The 24342-nt window shown below is 37.5% G+C and overlaps 1 protein-coding gene across 4 annotated transcripts in view; it reads right to left on the reverse strand.

The window, feature by feature from the left end:
- The window catches only part of VPS8 (VPS8 subunit of CORVET complex), a 250605-nt gene that overhangs the window by 123578 nt on the left and 102685 nt on the right, over positions 1-24342 (reverse strand). For all 4 annotated transcript variants that reach the window (XR_008422497.1, XR_008422498.1, XM_019463393.2 and 1 more), the window contains exons 25-30: positions 24289-24331; positions 22769-22841; positions 22313-22432; positions 8630-8701; positions 2841-2960; positions 1718-1774 (exon numbers count right to left, since the gene is read on the reverse strand). Coding sequence is in view for 2 of the 4 variants with exons in the window: in XM_019463393.2 (XP_019318938.2) it covers positions 1718-1774; positions 2841-2960; positions 8630-8701; positions 22313-22432; positions 22769-22841; positions 24289-24331 (485 nt within the window). In the remaining 2 variants the exon portion in view is untranslated. The remainder of the gene's footprint in view (positions 1-1717; positions 1775-2840; positions 2961-8629; positions 8702-22312; positions 22433-22768; positions 22842-24288; positions 24332-24342) is intronic.

Raw genomic sequence — 24342 nt, forward strand, 5'->3', positions numbered from 1 at the left:
AGTACTTACACTATGGAAATCGACACATGTTATAAAAATCAGGGGTTACTATATTTTACTTATTTTAAAGGGATGTAAAATAAACAAAAAGACACATGTGTGACATGGAACCTATCTGTCCCACAAAGCCTAAAATATTTACTCTTTGGTCCTTTACAGAACAAAAACAAAAAAAGCAAAAACCTGCCAATCCCTGGCTAAGAGAGTGATGGAAACAAGGTTAATAAGGCCATCAAATTTAAAAGTGTGCTTGTCACAATCATCACATTGCACACAGCACAGAAAATTAAGGCCTTGCCTTATATGTTTCCAGTATTTAAGAACTGATTCAGCAAAGACATCACTGATGAATGTACGAAGTCCTGCCATGCTTTCACTCCTGTACTTTCATCTTACTCACTTAAATATTGAAAATATCAACTAACATTCATGTCAGAATTACACCTGGGGAACCAGCTGTTAAAATTTTATCAGTATACCACCAGAAAACAATAAAAAATACTGCATGCAAAAATTTTTATATAGAGTACAAGAGTGCTGGACTAGAACGGAAGGAATTGAGTTCTAATCTTAGTTTTGAACTTGAGCAATTTACTTCATCAGTTTTCTGTATTTCTCAAATGAATCGAGAAAAAACCCTAATAGTCTCAAAGGAGACTCCCAATAATAGAACATTACTATACAAGGATTACTTTTCAAGGTTTGACTTGTACATTTAGATTTGGTTTTTATTTCTATTTCTATTTATTTTAGTTATTTATATTAAAATTCTTTATCATTGTACATAGCAACACCAAGATCCACTTTTCCTGCCAATAGAGAGATAGGGGCAAAGTGAGGGGTCCACATTATTATTTATATTCAATATAATTTGAGATAATCAAAATTCTAGCAGCTGTCTTATCTTCCTAAAATAGTCAGTCTGCAGCAGTCACTGGGCCACAGCTGTGAGGAGAAAAGGGTCACTGCTGCTATCCTAAGTTCTTTAGCCAAGTCTCAAGAGTCTCAACCTCCCAGCTGTGCACTATTACCATAAAAAAGACCAGCGTAGCTTTCACAGTACTTATATTTTGTAGCTTGCTTGTCTGACAAAGTCTAGCCATAACTTTTAAATAGGATGACTCTCTTAGTGCCCACACTTATAGTGGGTAAGCTTTGAAAGAATCCTACTCCTAGAAGAGACTCTCGAGAAAGTGGCCTAAGTAGAAAAAAGCGGTAATCCAACAGTTACTATCTCACAGTGATTAGTGGAAGGACAGATGGATTCTAGTCTCCAGAAATGTTTAGCCCTAATGCAGTGGGGCTATAGAGTACTCCCAAAGTTCAATGTCCCAATACTCAAGATCTGGCAGCCTTTCTGGTTCAGAACCATAGCAGCTACGAGTGGTTATCAGATAAATGGCCCTAGTGGAAAGCAGGATACAACAGGTGCCAAATGTTGCTACTTAATGGAGAAGGATGAAGTATTCCCTGTGAGTCATGCTGAATGCAAGACAGGTCCAGTCTTCCTAGGAATTTAGTTTGATATGAATTCTTTATAAATGTACTCCTAACAACCATCTGCACTATTTTCTAGTTGCCACTACCTAGCTTAGTATTAGGGTTTGGCACAATTTTTCCCCCTTATGTTTCATGAGGTCTAGCACAGAAGGGTTCTTTCCAGTTTATTCTGTCCTCTTTCCCATACTTGAGCAATAAGAGTCCCAGGGGTTCATACCTGCTGTCTTTCAGAGTGTCGGGAGTCATCATCAGGACTACAGAGGAATTCAAGGACCTGGTCAAAGGAAAGGTATTTTTTTTTATTGGAGACTAGCATGCATGCCGTAACATTGTATAATGAAAACAACAATAACTACCCCTTCTACATCATCAATTCATCCATACTCAGTCATAACAAATATCACAGATATATGGTGTCTTCCCAACTGACTGGCCTATTACATGGCACCACAGGCTCAAGTATGCTATCAATTTAATATGTATCTTATCTTTACTGTTCAGAAACATGGCTGGAAGGCAGTGCTACCAGCACACCTTAACCTTAAGATCCCTGATACCATGGACCAAGAAAAGCATGGACTTCAGAGTCAGGCCACTTGGATTTCAGTCTCAACTTTATTAACATGTAATAATAGTATTTATTGCTAAGAATCACACTTACTAAGTATGATCCTGGATGAGTGACATAACCTCTCCAGGCTTTAGTTTCCTCATCTGCAGAATGGGGGTGCTCGGGGAGCAGTGAGTTAACATACACATATAAAACTCTAGAAGAGAGCCTGGTGTTATAAAGTGCTCAATAAATGCTTGTCATTATTGGCAACTTTCTCCAGAGATAAAGTGTTTTGTTTTGTTTTGTTTTTTTTGCCACCCATGTGTTGATATGCAGGAGCTATTTAACTGGGATTAAGAGAGATCTTCAAAGTCAAAGTCATTTGTACGGACATTGAGACTTTCTAAAAGAAATCTCTCTTACAGATGATCAACATCAGAGACTTGCTACCGATGAGATGGGTGACTTCTAAAATTGAAAAATTCTTGAGCAAAGAATTCTAGGCAATTCAGAGAACACAATTAAAAGAACAAAATCTCTATAAACCAATCTCCACAAGCCATACCCCCCATGATACCAAGTTACTAAGAAAAGTCATACTACACAGGCACAACATTAAAAGAAACAACCAATTTAATCCAAATTAAAACCTCAACAGGTTTCTACCTGATAAGACATTTATCTAGTTTCTTATTTATATTAAGAAACTATATACTCCAGTGAACTTTTCTGTGAACAGCAAACAGCATAAAAACAATTCTAGCTCTCATCATTAAAAGACACTCACCTGATCAAAAAGGGTTCTGTTTACAAACAAGGTATTGTCAGGCTTTGCAAGCTGCCGGGCAAGGAACGTAAAGAGACACCCTACTTGTGAAGGAGTAAAATCTGAATTCTCCACCATAACCTAATGAGCAAAAGAGACCATTTATTCAATACATCATCTGGTTTGACACAAAATTATACCATTAGAAGGGGAAGAGGGAGCCTCATTACTGGAGACTCATGAAAAGATTCTTTTATAGGCTGTGCAACAATTGAGTTCAATGTCATTTAGAGAAGGAGCAAAAACTATTCATATTCTGAAAACATTTTCATGATTTTTGGCATATTTCTAGGCACAATTTGGATAAGAACTGAATTGCAAGAGAGGTGATTTCAAAGAAATAATAATCATGTTTCCCTCTGGAATTCTTAAAAGAGAATCCTACTGAAGTTAAATTTAAATTAAAGTAAACCTACCAAAAAGCTGCCTACCAACACAGAGAGAGCAAAGTCATTCTGGGGTTTAAAACTAAGGTAACTTGAAGGCACAGGAAAAGATGTCCAACATCACTCATCATCAGGAAAATACAAATCAAAACCACCATGAGGTATCACCTCACACCTGTCAGAATGGCACGTATCAAAAAGATAAATAATCCAAGTGTAAGCAAGGATGTGGAGAAAAGGGAAGACTCATGCAGTGTTGGTGGTAATGTAAATCAGTGCAGCCACTATAGAAAACAGTATGGAGGTCCCTCAAAAAACTGAAAATAGTATTGATCCAGAAATTCCACTTCTAAGTATTTATCTAAAGAAAACAAAAACACTAATTCAAAAAGATATATGCATCCCTGTTTACTGCAACATTACTCATAACAGCCAAGATATGGAAGCAACTTAAATTCCATCGATAGATAAATGGATAAAGATGTGGTATTTACGGGGCACCTGAGTGGCTCAGTTGGTTAAGTATCCGACTCTGGCCCAGGTCACAATCTCAGAGTTCGTGAGTTCAAACCCCACATCGGGCTCTGTGCTGACAGGGTGAAGCTGCTAGGATCCTCTGTCTCGCTCCCTCTCTGCCCCTCCCTTGCTTGCCTGCACATGTGTGCGCTCTCTCTCAAAAATAAACATTAAAAATTTTTTTAAAAAAAGATGTGGTATTTATATACAATAGAATATTACTCAGCCACAAAAAAGAATGAAATCTTAACCATGTGTTACAACATGGATGGACACTATGCTAAGTGAAATAAGTCAGAGAAAGACAAATACCATATGATTTCACTTATTAAGTGAAATCTAAAGAACAAAACAAAACAGAAACAGATGCAGAACTGAGGGTTGCTGGGGGGTGGAGTGGGGAAGGGGGTTGAATAAAACAGGTAAAGAGGATTAAGAGGTACAAACTTCCAGTTATAAAACAAATAAGATACAGACAGGAAATGTACAGCATAGGGAATATAGTCAATACTACTGTAACAGCTTTGTATGGTAACAGATGGTAACTAGATTTACTGTGGTGACCATTTCATAATGTATGTAAATACTGAAATCACTATGTTATACATCTGAAACTAGTACAGTATTGTATGTCAATTATTCTTAAATAAAAACACTTTTTTTTAAATTTTTTTTTAATGTTTATTTATTTTTGAGACAGAGAGAGACAGAGCATGAATGGGGGAGGGGCAGAGAGAGAGGGAGACACAGAATCCGAAACAGGCTCCAGGCTCTGAGCCATCAGCCCAGAGCCCGACGCGGGGCTCGAACTCACGGACCGTGAGATCATGACCCGGGCTGAAGTCAGACGCTTAACCAACTGAGCCACCCAGGCATCCCTAAAAACACTTTTTTAAGTAAGATAACTAGAGAGTGAAGGCATCCCAAAAAAGACGTCAGCTAGCCCAGCAGTCCGTGAAGTGAATGGCTTCTGCCCTGTCTATAAGCAGTTCCTTAAACAGATGGTTTCATATAACAGGCTGTTTATGATCACACACAGTTATCAAACCATAATCGTTCCTCTGCTTTAGGTGAGCTCTCATCTCCTGAGTACCTCCTATGAGTGAGATGGTATAGCAAATACCTTCAAGGAAATTATGAGCAAGAACGCAAGGTGAAACAGGTAACAAATCTTAAATAAAAGGTACAATGCAACTAACATTGTCATAAAGGAACAAAAGGCTACAAAAGCACAGTAGGGAAAATGAGAGAAGGAATTTGAAAAGAAATGAGGAAAGTAGGGGAATGTGAGAAGAGAGAGTAACCCACGCCAGAGAGAAGACTGTGAGCAAAAGCATGGACACTGGAAAATACAAGTGCGTGCAAAGAAACTGGACTTCTTTAGAGTGCAGCCACATGCAAGAGGAGGAGGGAGATATTAGATTGAAAAGATGAGGCCTTGAATACATTCTAAGGAATCTAGAGTTTATTCCATAAAAAAACTGGGGCTCTATTGACCATGTTCAACCATGAGAGCTTATCATCATCAGGATTGGGCTTAGGAAAATTATCCAGTTGGAGAACAGAGTGAAATAACACAAGGAAGAATTAAAAGGCAGGGAGCCCAAGCAAGATGCATATGACTGCAATGGAGTCTCTCCTCCAATGGATAATTGGGGTCCGAACTAGGGCAGTGATCATGAAAACAGAAGCAGGAACAGGTGCAAAAGACGCCACCGGAAAGAGGCAACAGGACAAGGATTTATCTGTGTGGAAATGTGTGGCTTTTAAAGAGGAGGAATAAACAATGACAGACCTTGAGCCTGACAGGCAGGTAGGACGATGATGGCATTAGCAAAGAAAGAGAATACAGAAGACAGAGAAGGAAGATCAGGCATTGTTTTGAATTAGCTAAACAACAAACTGTCTCATCTATCGGAAGTCCTAAGTCCCCTCTCCCACTCTCATTCAAAGATAAAATGTAAGATTCCTCCTGTTATAAAACATTCCCTTGGGGCCCAGCTTTTGGCCTACCTCCTTTTACTTTGGTAGCAGTGTATCCCTTTCTTTAACTCTCCTTGCTTTAGTCCAGCAAACACAGCTTGTTCAAGTGCATAATTCAGCATTACCAGAGTATGAGAATATTTCAAGTTATAATCTGTGTATGTGTATATCTAAATTCTAATTGGTAATAGATAATTCAAAGAGCTTTCTCCAGCTTTAAAATACTCAATCATCACTCCCTTTCAGTGTACAGGTGCTTTCCTGGGACTCAACTCTTGGGCCCAGCCAGTGCTCCTCTCTGCTTATTTAGCCCTTTCTTCTGGTTTCTGGGTGTGAACTCCTTAATTATATGATCCTGGAAATAACTCCTGAGAAAAGAGTTCTAACTCTCAGCCAATTCCCTTGCCACCTCAGCAAGCGTCTAACTGGTTATCTTCCTCGAAATTCTGGCCCCTCTGTGTTTCCTTTCTTACCTATTCCAGGGGCCATGCTTACAAAAATTCTGAGTAATCTTATACAAAGTCACAAATTAACAGCTTTTTACTTCTACGTCTGTAGTCATTCAGCACACATCATATCACCTTACATGCAATGTTCATCCAGTGTTCCCTGGTCACTGCCTACATTCCTATTTTCACTGGCTCCATCAGTACTACAGTTGTCAGTGCAACTCTTTCATCAAAAATGAGAAAAAAACTCTCAAAAGTTCATTCTTCATTGACTCAAGATAAATACTACCAAAACAATATACAAGGATAGCAATTCACCAACTCTAATAGTTTAAGTACTTTATGGAGCTTCAGGCTCTTCATTTGGATCATTCCTCTAACTTAGTATAGTTTTAAGTTCAAATTCCAATTCAATAAACTTGCAAACATGCCTTGAACATCTCTAGCTTCCATTGCGCTGGACACGTTAAAACAAGGATACACATAAAAAAAAAAAATCTTCACAGTCTCTATCTATAGGAAACTCAGTCCCAGGCAGGAAAACATAGATGTAAACAATTACCATACAGTGTGCCGCGTATAGTATAAAGTGTTGTATGAACACAGAGAAGGGGCAACTAATCCAACTGGAAATACGGAAGAGGATTCTAGATTCTAAAAGAGTTTCTCATGGATGATATTTGAGTTATGCCTTGGACAATGGTTAGGAATCTGCCAGACAGAGAAAGGGAAGGAAAGGCATGATGGGATAAAAGAAAACTACACAAAGAACTTAAGACATAAAGATGACACAGAAAGCTCATGAATTGCAATAACTTAATATAGTTGAGAAGTCTGTAATATAGAGAGTGTGTTGCAGGCGGTGTGGTGGAGATAGGAGAGAAAAGTTACAGAGAAGTAGTCAAGGACCAGAAAATATAGAAGGATCTTGGATGTCATGTTAAACAGCTTTAGATGAGTATGGCAGAAACTAGTACTTGTGCTCCAACATCTGTTCTTCCTTCCTAACTTAGAAACAGAACTCCTCATTTTAGGCTAAACACATGGTAACCCACAATACAGAGTACATTTCTCAGTCTCTCTTAGCAGCTGAGAAGCAATATATCTAAGTTCTGATCAACATGTTATAAGCAGAATTGTAGTACACAACTTCTAAAAAGTTTTCTTAAAGAAAGGGAACTCCTTTCTTCATCTCTTTCTGCATTCAGGCTGGTTAGAATGTAGAGGTGATGGCTGGAACCCAGGCAGATATTTTGGACCAAAAGACAGAAACCATGTACTAAGAATAGTAACAGTGAAAGCAGAAGGCATCTGCATCCCTAATGAGTTTGTGAAGCCACTCTACCAGATCAGGTTGCCTACCTGCAGACTCCCACGGAGAAAAATAAATTCCCATCACAATTAAACTATCGTTATTTTGTATTTTCTCTCACAGCCGAACTCAATTCCAACTGATCCAACAGGGAGTCAGAGAAGAATAAAGGAAAGGCAAGATCACAAATTAAAGGAAGACAAGATTAGGTATTGAGAGACCATTTAGGAACTCCAGGTAAAAACTCTCCATACCACCTACCTGGATCAAACTGGCATTCTTTGGGGGCTTAGCAAGCTTATTCTCATATTCATCACTGCCTATCTTACAAGGTTAATAAATAGCTCAATTAAGATAATGTATATAAACGTGCTTTGAAAATTATAAAGAACTATTATAAATGTAATGCATTAATGTCATACACAATTAGAGAACATTTCATTTTGGTATCTTGTCCAAAATAATTGAAAACTCCCTAAGAGGAAGAAATCTCCATTCTACAGCCAAATGAACAGGATGAAAATTCTAAGCTTTCAACTACAAGAAACTGGCCTGGTTCAAACTGTGCAGATGGAAAGGAAAAGCATCTGTCTCTGCATTCATTCATTAGCAACAGCATGGATCTCAAAATAGCTTTGGACTGAATTTAGTTAGATTTAAACTGAGATGATCTTCTCTGTGCCTCTAATCATTCTGAAGTGTTACCACCATCTCAGTGCCACGGTCAAACTACAGCAACACAGCGATGCTGGTCTGAGTGAGACAGAAGAAGATTCTTCACATTAATTGTTTTCTTAAAGCATTCTGAAGTCAGTCACCATTATTTCACAAAATCATATTAATATAGTAATTACCACAAAATGCATCTCTCAAGGGCAGTACCCTGTATCCTAGTAGCAAGTCTACAGCTGAGATACAGTAACAATTTTTTTTGAATTAATGATTAGTTTTTCACTCAGGTTTGGAAGACAAAGACATCACAACAAAATTTCTTTGGACATACTGCTTTATTAAATAAGATTATGAAATAAGATTATTTTTGCTATAAAACAATTCAACTTTCTTAAACATCAATACAAAGACATCTATTCTCTGAGTACTCACTTTCAACAAAATGTCCACAATTCGTTGTTGATATTCTACAGCTTGCTTGTCATTTTTAAAATCTTCAAAGGTCTAACAGGAAGAAATTTTTAAAAATAATTATTATTTGTAAAATTTGAAGGAAACAAGATATTAATTTCTTACTAATAGGCAGGTAAAATCCCAAATAAGATAACCATTCCTCATCAGGTTTTTCCTTCTATACCTTTAAATAGTAAGTTGTTTTTAGTAAGTTAGCCAGAGAGCTATAGCATTTAATACTGCATGGTATTCTAGGACTTTAAAACCAGATAACAAGTATAAAAATATAGTAACTATCATACAACCAAAGAGTGACTTCAGAAAGGAGGGCAAAGTTTACAGGCAATGAAAAAGAAGAAACACTAAGGGTAAGAGGCAAATTTATGAACAAGGGCTTGAGAAAATACATGTTACATGCTCAGCCATCATTCCATTTATGCTATTTAGAAATAATAACTGAAGTACAGTTTATTAACTTGCATGAAAAATAACTTTCATGATTTTCATTGAAACTAAAAAAAATGATGTTCAATGACAGATTTTTTTTTAAATTATGGTAAAACTGTCACAATGTTAAAATCCTCAAGCCTACATATAAGGACTAAGTATCCCATTTTCAAAACACACCAAGTACAGCACTCTTATGTCCTTGCACAAGTAGAGCCAGATATATTTAGAACAAAACATATACCAAAGTAAATGACAGCATCGGATTCTGAAAATACCTAGTACCTATAAAATGCATATATGAAGGAATTAAAATTGTTTTCACTACCAAAAAAATTAAAACAAAAGTATTTATTGAATAATAAAAGTGATGAAAGACTTGAAGATCTTTCCTGTGGTTTTCACTTAGCACATGTGGGTCTTAGAAATACAGCAGTAATTTAGTGCTTATTTTCCTGAAACAATAAAATAGACCACATAGTGTCCCAAGAGATTTAAAAAAAGGAATTTTAAAGCCATGAACTTTCAAGACTACATTATGGTTACATTCAAACCAAAATACTGCTGTTCTTTAAGTAGGCCCTAAATTTCCCCAACTTCTGCAATAATACTTTGGATGAGTATGCCCTTCCTGCTCCTCTCTTGACACACACTAAGTGCTTTAAACAAATGATGCTCATCTGTCTACTTAATGACAGAAAAATAAAATCTTTTCTTTTTTTAAAGCTCTTTCTTCAACGAGACTGCTTTGCTGCCAGTTAGTTGAGAAAAGTTGAGATGAGTTACCAAGGAGACTGCAGGAACTCTCAGTCTGTAAACTCAAACAGAACATATTTTAACGTTTAAGTGGTTAAATTTTACCCTGCCTGAAGACAGAAAGATGAACTACAAAGTCTCTCAGTTCTATCTTCAGGTTTATGAACACACTGATACACACTAATACAAACACATACCTCCACCCCCACCTCAGCCTGCCAAAATGAGATGTCACTCTGCAGGTACAAATAAAAGGTACTATCTGCTACAAGTGCTATTTAACTAAAAATCATGGAGAAATTAACATATTAAAAACAACAGCAGTGGCAGCTAGTAAGAAAAGAATTTCTTATCCATTTTCCTTTTGGCAGCATGTATTCACTGCTTTGAAACATATTGAGAGTTTACTTGTATAAACATAATTAAGTGGTGATATACTCTAGTATGAATATTATGATATATATAATGACATATTTTGGTTGTAGTTTACAGCTGCCACTAAAATGGCATGTCATTGTCATTATCACTCCATTGAAGATGCTTCCAATTATACAATGCTTGTTGGAGGAATAACATGTCCTAATGGAGAATGACAGTTTGTGAAGCACAAAGACCTACAAGCCACCCAAAAGCACAGACATGACCACGAGTAAAGTAAGAGAAATCGAATGCATATATGAAGAGAACTAATAAAATTTAAATAAAAAAGTAAAAGAGATCAGAGAAAAGATGACAAATAGAGAAGATAAAGAAAATACAATATACAAATAATTGTAGTTTAAGATGAAACAAAATAATGAAGTAGAAAAAGCATTTAAATCTGTAATTCAAGAAGACTTTCTTGAAATAAAAGGACTTGAATTCACACATTGAACAGGCCTATAGCATACATGGTATGACCCAGAAAAGTCAATTCTGAGTGATATCTTAGAGTAAAACTATCAGTCTTTAAAGACAAACTAGACTGGGAGAAAACATTTGCTAAGCTTATGTAATCTGACAAAGAACTTGTATTTCAAATTGGTAAAGAACTTTCAAACCTAGCAAGAAAATACACAATTTTTAAAAATATGAACAGATATTTCACCAAAGAGAATATATACAGATGACAAACATGTCTTCTCTGCTAATATATTTTAATGAAAAGATGCTTACTGACATTAGGTAAAAGGAAAATATAATTAAAACCATAATGAGATACCACTACACACCTTTTAGAACGGTCAATTTAAAAAAATAAACTATAGCAAGTGTTGGTGAGATGAAGGAACAGACTGATACCTATACTACTAGCAGGAATGTAAAATGGTAGAACCACTTTAGAAAACAGCCTGTCAGTTTCTTACAAAGTAAAACACTTAACAAATGACCCAGCAATTCTAGTCTTTGGTATTTACTCAAGAAATTTATGTCCACACAAAGACCCATATGTAAATGTTCATAATAGTGGTGTTCAAAACAAGAACCAAGAACCATCTACTGGTGAACAGATCAACAAACTGTACACACATAAAATGGAAACTTACACAGCCTTAAAAAGGAACAACCTGGTTCAGGAGAATATGACAGCAGAGTAGAAGGATCCTAGACTCACCTAGTCCCATAAATACAACTAGATACCTATCAAATCATCCTACATACCTCAGAAATTGACCTGAAGATTGACTGAACAAACTCCACTAAAGGGAGAAAAGAGGCCACACTGAAGATGGTGGAAAGTGTGGAGACATGGTTTAGAAGAGAAACAGCAGCTCCTTGGGAGGGGAGGGAGCCGTAGTCTTGGAGAAGAATGAGAGAGAAAGGAGCACACAGAGGAAAGCACAAGGAGAACGTTTCTCCAAAGCCATTAGCTTGGAAAACAAGAGGGGCTGAATTTCACGAATTCTTGCAATCAGCAGGGCTTAGAGCCTGGAATTTTATTTTTATTTTATTTTTATTTATTTATTCTAATATGAAATTTATTGTCAAATTGGTTTCCATACAACACCCAGTGCTCATCCCAAAAGGTGCCCTCCTCAATACACATCACCCACCCTCCCCAGACTCTTAAAGACTGAAAACAAACTGAAGGTTGATGGGGGTGGGAAGCCTGGAATTTTAAAGGTCACAGGCTTAGCTGTGATAGAGCTGGAGGGCACTGAGGGGCTCCTGGAGAGAAGGTAAGCAAGCAACTTGGGGGCAGACAGTGCAATCTCAAGAGTGGGTGAGGCACATGGCGGTGGGTGAGGGGGTGGGGGGGGAGGGGATGTACATTATTTGCTCTTCTCAGAACTCTTCCTGGAGAGGCAGCAGTCATGGACACACCACACCTCTTTGGGAAACAAAGGAGCTAGCTAGTGCTATTTTCTTCTCTTGCCCCTCAGCAGAAACACAGAGCCACCTGTGGGAAGCAGTGCAGTTCTGACACCAGGCTGCCTAACTTGCTTACAACAAGCCCCACCCCCTCTGTACTCTGGTGGAACTGCCCTTCTCAGTCACGCCTGCATCAGTTCCAGCACAGTGGGCCCCCCCTTAGAAAACCAACACAAACCCCCTGCCCATACCACATCTCCCGACCAGAAACTTTTGCAGGGCCTCAGTTCCAGTGGAGGTGGTGACAGGTCTCACTCCACAAGCAGATCAGAGCACACTCAGTTAAAACTCCCCACATGCAGGCCAGGACCAAACATTGTCTATGGCAGGCAAGGAGAGCTTCTGAGACCACTGGCCTGAAGGACAGAGCAACCAGAAAACAACAGCAGAGCAAACAAGCACACACTAGAGACATTCCCTGAAGCACTAGGTAGGTCCTGGGCACTACATGACCTTAAGGCCATTACTTTCAGGAGCAGGACACATAACTAGCATTTCTAATACACATAAGGCAGAGATTTAGACAAAATGCAAAGACAGAGAAATTTATCCTAAGTAAAAGAATACGATAAGGCCGCAGCCAGAGATTGAAGTGAAAGTGACATAAGTAACATAACTTACAGAGAATTTAAAGCAACAATCACAAGGATACTCACTGGGTTTGAGAAAAGAAGACATCAGTGAGACCCTTACCACAAAGATAAGAGTTAGAGAAGAATCAATCAGAGACAAAGAGGGCAACAAACAAGATTAGAAACATTCTTGATGCAATGAAAAGCAGGCTAGAAAAGCAGAAGAATCAATTAATGACCCAGAGAAAAAGTAAAAGAAAGTAATGAAGCTGAACAAGAGAGAAAGAATTATGTTAAGACCAGACATAGGGAACTCAGGGACTCTATCAAATATAACAACATTCATGTTACAGGAGCCCTAGAGGAAGAGAGAGAAAAGAGGTCAGAAAATTTATTTAAAGAAATAATAGCTGAAAACTTTGCTAATCCAGGGAAGGAAACAGACATCTAGACCCAGGAGGCACACACAACACCCATCAAAATCAACAAAATCAGGCCAACACCAAGACATATTGTAATTAAACTTTTAAAATATAGCAATGAAGAAAAGAATCTTAAAAGCAACAAAAGAAGTCATTACCTTACAAGGGAAAATCCATAAGGCTATCTGGAGATTTTTCAACAAAACTTGGCAAGCCAGAAGGCAGTGGTTTGATATATTCAAAGTGCTGAATGGGAAAAATCTGCAGCCAAAAATACTCTATCCAGCAAGGCTACCATTTGGAATAGAAGGAGAGATAAAAGCTTCACAGACAAACAAAAACTAAAGGAGTTCGTGACCACTACACCAGCCCTGCAAGAAATAGTAAAGAGGACTCTTTGAGCGGAAAGGAGAGGACAAAAGTGACAGTATAAAAGCACAAAACACAAAGCAGTAAAAATGAGTATTTCTGTAATATTCAGCCAAACAACTCACACAAGAAAAAGGATATAAAATATAATAACATATACCCAAAATGTGCACAAAAGGGAAGAGAATGGATACAAAGTTGAACAACCATCAACTTAATAAGAACTATTATTTGCAGAAGAGGTTATATACAAACCTAATAGTAACCATATATCAAAACCCACTAATAAACATGCAACAAACAAAGAGAAATCCAAATATATCACTAAAGAAAATCAGCAAAACTCAAGAGAAAGACAAGACAGGATCAGAGAAAATCTCCAAAAACAACCACAAAGTAAGTGATAAGATGGAAATAAATACATATCTATCAGGAATAACTTTGAATGTAAGGGGCTAAATACTTCAGTCAAAAGACATAGGGTGTCAGAATGGATAAGGAAACAAGACCCATCTACATGTTGCCTACAAGAGACTCGTTTTAGATAAAAAGACACCTTCAGACTGAAAGTGAGGAGATGGGAGAAATATTTATCATGCAAATGGATGCCAAAAGAAAGAGTAGCAATACTTAACACTGGACAAACTGGACTTTAAAACAAAGACTGTAACAAGAGACAAAGAAGGGCATTATATATAATAATAAAGGGAACAATCCAGCAAGAAGACGACATAACAATTGTAAATATTTATTCAGCAAACAAGTAGCACCCAAATATATCAAACAATTAGTAACAAACAAAAAGGAACTACTTGATAATAATACAATTATAGTAGGGGACTTTACCACCCACTTAGATCAATGCACAGATCATCTAAACAGAAAAGTAACAAGGAAAGAATGGGTTTAAATGATATACTGGATTAGATAGACTTAAATATATATTCAGAACATTCCAACCTAAAACAGCAGAATGCACATTGTTTTCAAGTGCACATGGAACATTCTCTAGAATAGGTCACATATTAGGTCACACAACAGGCCTCAACAAATGCAAAAAGATTAAAATCATACCATGCACCTTTTCTGACCACAACACTATAAAACTAGAAGTCAACCATAAGAAAACATTTGGAAAGACCACAAATACAGGAGGGTTAAACAACATGCTACTAAACAATGAATGTTCAACCAGAAAATCAAAGAAGAAATGAAAAAAATATATGGACACAAATGAAAATGAAAACACAATGGTCCAAAACCTTTGGGATACAGCAAAAGGAGTCCAAAACTTTATAGCAATTCAGGCCTACCTCAGGAAGCAAGAAATATCTCAAATAAACAACCTAGCCTTACAACTAAAGGAGCTAGGAAAAGAACAAACAAAATCCAAAAACAGTAAAAGGAAGGAAATAATAAAGATAAGACCAGAAATAAATGAAACAGAAACTAAAAAATGGAACAGGGGCTGAATGAAACCAGGGGCTGGTTTTTTGAAAAAATTAATAAAATTGATAAACTCCTAGGCAGTCTTCTCAAAAAGGACCCAAATAAATAAATCACAATGAGAGTAGAGAAATAACAACCAACACCACAGAAATACAAACAATTATGAGAGATTATGAAAAACTATATGCCAACAAATTGGACAACCTAGAAGAAATGGATAAATTCCCAGAAACATATAAACTACCAAAACTGAAATGGGAAGCAGTAAACTTGAACAGATGAATAACTAGCAAAGAAATTGAAACAGTAATCAAAAAACTCCCAAACAAGAAAAGTCCGGGACCAGATGGCTTCACAGGTAAGTTCTACCAAACACTTAAATAAGAGTTAATATCTATTCTTCTCAAACTATTACAAAAAACAGAAAAGAGAGAAAAACTTCCAAATTTATTCTATGAGGCCAGCATTACCCTTATACCAAAACCAGATAAATACACCACTAAAAAAGATAACTAGAATAAATAAACTTAAAAAAAAAAAAGACGGGTGCCTGGGTGGCTTAGATGGTGTCCTCTGACTGTGGCTCAGGTCATGATCTCGTGGTTTATGAGCTCAAGCCCCACATTGGGCTTCACACTGACAGTACAGAGCCTGCATGAGAGTCTCTCTCCCTCTCTCTGGCCCTCCCCTATCTGCTTGCTCTCTCTCTCTCTTTCAAAATAATAAATTAACTTAAAAAACATAAAGAGAGGGGCGCCTGGGTGGCTCAGTCGGTTAAGCGTCCGACTTCGGCTCAGGTCATGATCTCACGGTCCGTGAGTTCGAGCCCCGCGTCGGGATCTGTGCTGACAGCTCAGAGCCTGGAGCCTGCTTCAGATTCCGTGCCTCCCTCTCCCTCTGCCCCTCCCCTGCTCACGCTCTGTCTCTCTCTGTCTCAAAAATAAATAAACGTTAAAAAAATAAAAAATAGGGGCGCCTGGGTGGCTCAGTCGGTTAAGCGTCCGACTTCAACTCAGGTCACGATCTCGCTGTCCGTGAGTTCAAGCCCCGCGTTGGGCTCTGGGCTGATGGCTCAGAGCCTGGAGCCTGTTTCCGATTCTGTGTCTCCCTCTCTCTCTGCCCCTCCCCCGTTCATGCTCTGTCTCTCTGTCTCAAAAATAAATAAACGTTAAAAAAAAAAAAATAAAAAAAAAAAAAATAAAATAAAAAATAAAAAAAAAAAAATAAAGAGAACTAGAGGCCAATATTCCTCAGGAACACAGATGCAAAAATCCTCAATGAAATATTAACAAACCAAATCCAACATTAAAAAAAAAAAAAAAGCATTCACCATAGTGAAGTGGGATTTATTCCTGGGTTGCAAGGGTAGTTCAATATTCCCAATCAACGTGATACATCACATTAACAAAAGAAAGGATAAGAACCATATGATCCTTTCAATAGATGAAGAAAAAACATTTGACAAAGTATACCATTTTTCATGATAAAACCCTCAACAAAGTAGGTTTAGAGGGAACACACCTCAACGTAACACAGGCCATATATGAAAAACCCATAGCTAAAATCCTCCTAAATGGGGAAAAACTAAGAGCTTTTCCTCTAGTGTAAGGAACAAGATAGGGATGTCCACTCTCACCACTTTTATTCAACATAGTAATGGAAATCCTAGCCACAGCAATCAAACAAAAAGAAATAAAAGGCATTGAAATCATCGAAGAAGTAAAACTTTCACTATATGCAGATGACATGATGCTATATATAGAAAACCTTAAAGATTCAACCAAAAAACTGCTAGAACTGATAAACAAGTTCAGTAAAGTTGCAGGATATAAATCAACATACAGAAATCTAGTGCATTTCTATATACCAATAACGAAGCAGCAAAAAGAGAAATCAAGGAATCAACCCCACTTACAACTGCACCAAAAACAATAAGATAGCTAGGAATAAATCTAAGCAAAGAGGTGAAAGAGCTGTACTCTAAAAACTATAAAGCACTGATGAAAAAAAATGGAAGATGACACAAAGAAATGTAAAGACATTCCAAGGGCACCTGGGTGGCTGAGTCTGTTAAGTGTCCAAATTCACATCAGGTCATGATCTCACAGTTCCTGAGTTCTGGCCCTGCATAGGGCTCCATGCTGACAGTGCTGAGTCTGCTTAGGATTCTCTCTCTCCCTCACCCTCTGCCCCTCCCCTGCTCGTGCTTTCTCTTTGTCAAAATAAATAAACTTTAAAAAAAACAAAAAGAAAGAAAGACATTCCATGTCATGCACTAGAAGAACAAATACTGTAAAATATCTACACTACCCAAAGCAATCTATAGATTTAATGTAATCCTTATCAAAATACCAACAGCATTTTTCACAGAGCTACAACAAATGATCCTAAAATTTGTATGGAACCACAAAAGATTCCAAATAGTTAAAGCACTTTTTTTTTTTTTTTTGATGTTTATTTATTTTTGAGAGACAGAGTGACAGAGCAGAAGGGGACATAGAATCTAAAGTAGGCTCCAGGCTCTGAGCTGTCAGCACAGAGCTCAACATGGGGCTCGAACTCATGAGCCACGAGATCATGACCTGAGCTGAAGTCGGCCCCTTAACCAACTAAGTCACCCAGGCACCCCCAAAGCAATCTTGACAAAAGAAAAGCAAAGTTGGGAGCATCACAATTCTGGATTTCAAGTTTTATTACAAAGCTGTAATAATCAAAGCAGTATGGTACTGGCACAAAAACAGAAACAAAGATCCATACAACAGAATAGAAAACCCAGAAATGAACTCACAATTATATGGTCAATTAATCTTTGACAAAGCAGGCAAGAATATGCAATGGGAAAAAGTGTCTTCAACAAATGCTGCTGGGAAAAATGAACAGCTACATGCGAAAGAATGAAACTGGACTATTTTCTTACATCAAACACAAAAATAAATTCAAAATGGATTAGGAACCTAAATGTGAGAACTGAAACCCTAAAAATCTTAGAGAAGAACATAGGCAGTGACATAAGCCATAGCAACTTATTTCAAGATATATCTCCTGAGGCAAGCAAAAATAAACTACTAGAACTATATTAAAATAAAAACAGCAAAGGAAGCAATCAACAAAACTAAAAAGGTAACCTATGGAATGGGAGAAGATATTTACAAATGACATATTTGATAAAGGGTTATTATCCAAAATATATAAAGAACTTATAAGACTCAACAGCTTAAAAATGAGTAATTCAATTAAAAAATGGACAGAAGACTTGATCATTCTTCCAAAAGATGGCATACAGATGGCCAACAGACACATGGAAAAGATGCTCAACATCACTGATTATCAGGGAAATGCAAATCAAAACTACAATGAGATTTCACTTCACACCTGTCACAATGGCTAAAATCAACAATACAGAAACAACAGGCGTTGGTGATGATATGAAGAAAGAGGAACCTTCTTCTTGCACTGTTGGTAGGAATGAAAGCTGATGTAGCCACTGTGGAAAACAATATAGAGGTTCCTCAAAAAGTTAAAAATAGAACTACCCCATGATTCATCAGTCATACTACTGGGTATTTACCCAAGGAATACAAAAATAAATTGAAGAGATACACGAACTCTGATGTTTATAACCACATTATCTATAATAGCCAAATTATGGAAAAAGCTCAAGTGTCCACTGATTGATGAATGGATAAAGAAGATATGGTGGGGGTGCCTGGGTAGCTAGTCAGTTAAGCGTCTGGCTTTGGCTCACGTCATGATCTCAAGGTTTATGGGTTCGGGCCTTGCATCGGGCTCTGTGTTGACAGTTGAGAACCTAAAGACTGCTTTGGATTCTGTGTCTCCCTTTCTCTCTCTGCCCCTCTCCACTTATACCTCCTCCTCTCTCCATCTCTCAAAAATTAATAAACTTGAAAAAAATTAGAGAAAAAAGAAGATACGGCACGCGCGTGCGCGCGCACACACACACACACACAATGGAATATTACTCAGCCATAAAAAAGAATGAAATCTTGCCATTTGCAATGGCACAGATGGAGTTAGTACTACGGTAAGTGAACTAAGTCGGTCAGAGAAACACAAATACCATATGATTTCACTCATATGTGGAATTTAAGAAACAAAACAAATGAGCAAAGGGGAAAACAAAAGAGAGAGGCAAACCAAGAAACAGACTCTTAACTACAGAGAACAAACTGATGGTTACCAGAGGGGAGGTGGGGGGGATGGGTTAAATAGGTAATGGGGATTAAGGAGTACACATGTGATGAGCACGGAATATTGTATGGAAATGTTAAGTCATGATACTGTACAACTGAAACTAATATTATATTGTATGTTAACTAACTGGAATTTAAATAAAAACTTATTAAAAAAAGGCCCAATCTATTAATACAAGCAACAGCACTGATAAATCTCAAAAGCATTATTTTAAGTGAAAGAAGCCCGAAAAAACTACAAAGCATATGATACTATTTATATGACATCCTGGCAAGGGCAGAATTTCAGTATTAGAAAGCAAATTGGCAATTGCCAGGGGCTGGCATTTAGGATGTGATGGAAATGTTCCATATTAGTTGTAAGAGTGGTCACAAGACCGTATGCATTTGTAAAACTCTTCTCTTGAAATGGATGAACCATACTATATTTTATATAAATTATACCTCAAGGAAGCTAAATTTAAAAACCTTACTTTAAAAAATATTCCAAAGTGAAAAAAAAGTGGTAAAATGGGATTTAAAAATCTGTCACATAAATTACAAGCCCCTGAAAATGTTTTTTATTAAGATATATTAACTGAATTAGGAACGTTGGATGATGAATCAATCGTGGCAAAATAGGTAGTGAGTCCAGGATTTCAGATCCTAGGTCTTGTCAATTTCTCCAGCTCTGGTACTTGGGCATGCAGCCAACACATGATACAAGCATGTAAGAAAACCTCCACATGCCTTTCAAGCATTTCAAATTCATTAAGTCCAAAAGAGAATTAATATCTATGTTTCCCCATCGCTCACCACAACCTCGTCCTACCCCTCATCTTCTGAGAAACCAGTTTCTCTTCTGATTCCCTAGTGAATAAATAAACCACCATATATCCAATTAACCAAGTCAGAAATCTAGGAATCTTTGACACTTCCCATTTGTCTTATCCTTCACACCCAGTGGCACAATAAGCCCTATGTTTTAGGCCAATTTGCTTCCTAAAATATCTTTCAAATCCCTTCACATCTTATTATCCCTGGTATCACAGCCTTAATTCAAGCCACCTCTATACTATACTTAGATTACTACAAAAATTTGCTAACAGATCTTCTTGCCTCCAAAGTTGTCTTTTTACAACCCATTTTCATACAACAGTTAGGGGGAGTTTTTCTAAACTACAAATCATGATATTCCTCTACTTAAAAGGTTTCGGTGGCTACCTACTACTCTAGTGTAGAAGTCTAAACTTCTCACCATGGATTAAAAAACTCAGTCTCTTCCTACCTTTTTGATTTGTTTCTCACTATAGGCTTCCTTACACTTCAAGATGTGGTCATACTGATTTTTTTTTTTTTTTCCAATTCCTTAGTATACATTGTTCTGTCTTGTTTCCAGGCCTTTTTATATATTCTGTCCTTCTACCTAGAATACTTTTCCCTAATCCTAACCTAATTTCTATCCATCCTTTGAGACTCAACATGAACATCATTTCATACAAGAAACCTTCCTTAACCTTCCATTAGATTCCTCTCTTAGGTGTGTATATGGCATCCTGCACTTCACCAATGGCACACACTACACTTTGCTATAATTACTTATCTAAAAGTCTAGAAGCTCTCCTCCACAAAGGCAGGCTTTATATCTTGTCAGCCAAGGGTACACTCCCAGTTAGTACAGTACATGTGACATACTAGGTGCTCATATTTGCTATGCAAATGAGATTGTACTGCAACCTTACTATCAATCAAGCCTCAATTCAGATATCAGCACAATTCCAAATGCTACCAGAGCCCTTAAAAAAAAAAAAAAAAGGAAAATTAGTTAAAATTCTTTGTTGCTCTCTACTACTTTTTCTGTACCCCCTGCCTCATCACTTTGTTTCTTTTTTCCTACATGCCAGAGACCAAGTATTCTTATGTTCTCTAAGGTTGTTGAAGGTTTCTTTGTTGTTGTTCTTTTTTAAATTTTTTTAATGTTTATGTATTCTCGAGACAGAGAGAGACACAGCATGAGCAAGGAAGGGGCAGAGAGAGAGGGAGACACAGAATGTGAAGCAGGCTTCAGGCTCTGAGCTGTCAGCACAGAGCCCGACGTGGGGCTCGGACCCACGAACTGTGAGATCATGACCTGAGCCGAAGTCGGACGCTCAAACTGAGCCACCCAGGCGCCCCAAGGTTTCTTAAACCAATCAGATCTGACTTCCAGTTCTAAGTTTCTTTTCCTTTCTTCCTATGCAATTAAAATTACTACTTCTGAAGCCAAATATTCAAATAAACTAATTAAAAGAATAATATAACTGGGAATCTTAACTTTCTCATAGGCTTTCTTCTTATTTAACAGTTTATTATGTTATTCAATTCATAAATGTACTGTATGCTCATTAGAGAAATTTACCCCATCTCACAATCACTAATAATATTTAAGTCTTATTTCCTTCTGGTCTTTTTTCTCTAAATATTGTGCACATGCAACATTTGTGTGTTTTATACATTAGTGGGTCTATTGTTTCACTACCCACTGTAATATAAACACTATCCATACCATCAAAAGCTTTTTAAAAAACAACTACAACACTATTTAATTGGAATGATATATTATGTGTTATATAATTATTCCCCTGGGGGCATTTTCATAGACAACCTGGCTCACCCAAATCCATCTTTAATTTAACATGTATAAGGATTTTTTTTCAGCACGAAGCTCCCAGATTCCTTTTAAATTCCAGTTATTTCCACTATCATCACCACTACATGTCCTTCAACCTTCTTCCATATTCAGTATATGAAATAATATAATTTATGAAACCAAAAATGTACCACACATCTAATTCTGCTTTAGCTTTTTGATAAGGATGTGTTAGAAAGAGACAGAGAGACACAGGGGAGTGAGGGGAGAAGCAGGGACAAAAGGACGAGGGGGAAAGGAAGGGAGATAAAGAATTATAAAATATGGGTGGCACAACAAAATTAAACATTTTGAAATGTTTACTGCTCGCTGTCGGGGTATCAAAACTGTATCTGCATACACATCTTTCTTTCCATTAAAAAAAATTTATTACCCTGGTTCCTCTAAAAACATCTTAAAATCATATTATCTCTTACCAGTGCCAATACATTTAGAAATTCTCTTGTGTCAAAATGTAGCAAAGTCCGAACATAGGGGTAGATTTCTTCCTCAGGGGAGGCTTCTGCTGAATGCAGGCGAATCAGAAATTCAAAAACCTTCAAGTTTAAAAAAAAAAAAAAGTTGACGATCTTCTCTCCTTACAAAGTATCTTGCTGAAGCAACAACTGCCAGTTGGACAAAATAAAGGCAGGTGGAATTTAGTTTAAAATGCCACCATGTTGTAACTTCTCTAACCTGATTCCGCTATCATTACTGGCTGTAGTGATGGTGGGTAGGTTCTCTCCTACCATAGCAGATAGCTCCTGACTCACGTGTAACCTTCAATTACAGTTCATCTATAGTACATATTAACAAGAGGTGTGGATCATAAAACAAGAGGTGTGGATCATAATATAGTACATATTAACAAGAGGTGTGGAAATAGCACCAACCTGGTTTTTAACCAAGGGAACAAGATCTTCAGGGATGTCACCAAGGGGATAGGCTCGGCCTGCTAGACAACAGCTAGAAGAAAAGGACAACAGACTTGGTGACTTGTAATGGGCTAACTTCCAGGTAACACATTGTTTCTCAAACCCAAGATACTCATTTAGTGTTTAAGCACACTCAGCTTTTGTCACGTCAAGTTCAAACTTGATCAAGATGAGAGCCAGTTCAGAAAATGTGAGCCAACAGTGATGGTGGTGAAATAAACACATCCCGTGACAGAGTAAGCACTTTCATTTCTTCTTATTTTTCCTAAAAGAAACCTACGCCACGCTAAGTGGACAGGAAGGAATGAGAACAGACTATCTGAAAGTCTCATACTCAGCACCAGAAAAATACCTAATGGCACCATTACGCTATGTTTTACCAGTGAAAAGCCTAATGTTCTCACAAACTTCAAACCAGTGGCTCTAAGAACAGTGATTAAAGACAGGGAACAAGCTAGTCTAACAAAGGTCTGGAAAATGTCTGCAACAGAACAAGTCTTCAGGGAGAGGAGAAACTGATGAGAAATTAACTATACAGTTCTACCTCCAAATCAGACCTTCCTTATGGCTAATGCTTTATGGTTTATGCCTTGCGGGTTCAACTATAAAGATGTCTTCTGAATATGTCCTCATTCTGGGGGGAAAGGCACAAATTTTAAACTTCTTTGAACTAGCCATCAATTTTGAATGTTGGATTAGAGACAGCATATTCTAAGAAATTTAAAGTACAGACAATAAAGTACTGGGGAGATGCTGCATATGTTCTTCTAAAGAATCGATGTAACAAGTGTGAAACAGGTCTCAAAGTTAACTCTGGCACTAGATAGGAGCTAAAATGATGCTTTGGCAGGTTCTGCCACCTTCCGCCCTGCCAGCCTGATAGCCAGCTATCTGTCCAAAAGTTCTATTGGGACATAATTCTGAGCCTCCATAGTTTGTGGAAAGAATTCTGTTTGAGGAGTAAGGAGAGGAGATAAACATTTCACAGCTTAACCTCTGTCACTAACTTTTTCATGACCTAAACACATCTCTTGCCCTTTTATAAAAAAGAGAGAGAACACATATTCCACAGAGTTTCCAGTGCTAAAAATAAAATACTCTACCACCAGGCTTTCTCAACCTCAGCCTTATTGATACTTTGACAGAGATAATTCTTCGTTGTATGGACTACCCTATGCACTCGGCAACATCGCTGGCCACCACCCATTAGATGCCAGCAGCATATCTCTCCCAGCCCCAAATGTGACAAGCAAAAATGTCTCTAGACATTGCCAAAGATCGGGGCGGGGGGGGAGCAGGGAGGGTGTACCAATGGGGGACAAAATCACCCATGGTTGAAAACCACTACTGTACAAGCAATGAAACATGAAAAGCACTATACACATAGGACATGACAGTACCTCTAAGAATACGGGGCGGGGGGGGGGGGGGGATTATAGAAAAAGTACACGTAGATAAATTAAAAAAAAATCTCTTACCTAATATATACAAGCAGCTTGTTGCCCATAACAACTTGCTCATCTAAAACAGAA

The sequence above is a fragment of the Panthera pardus genome, unplaced genomic scaffold (genome assembly GCF_024362965.1).
Source record: "Panthera pardus isolate Hobbes unplaced genomic scaffold, ASM2436296v1 HiC_scaffold_16, whole genome shotgun sequence".
Taxonomy (NCBI): domain Eukaryota; kingdom Metazoa; phylum Chordata; class Mammalia; order Carnivora; family Felidae; genus Panthera; species Panthera pardus.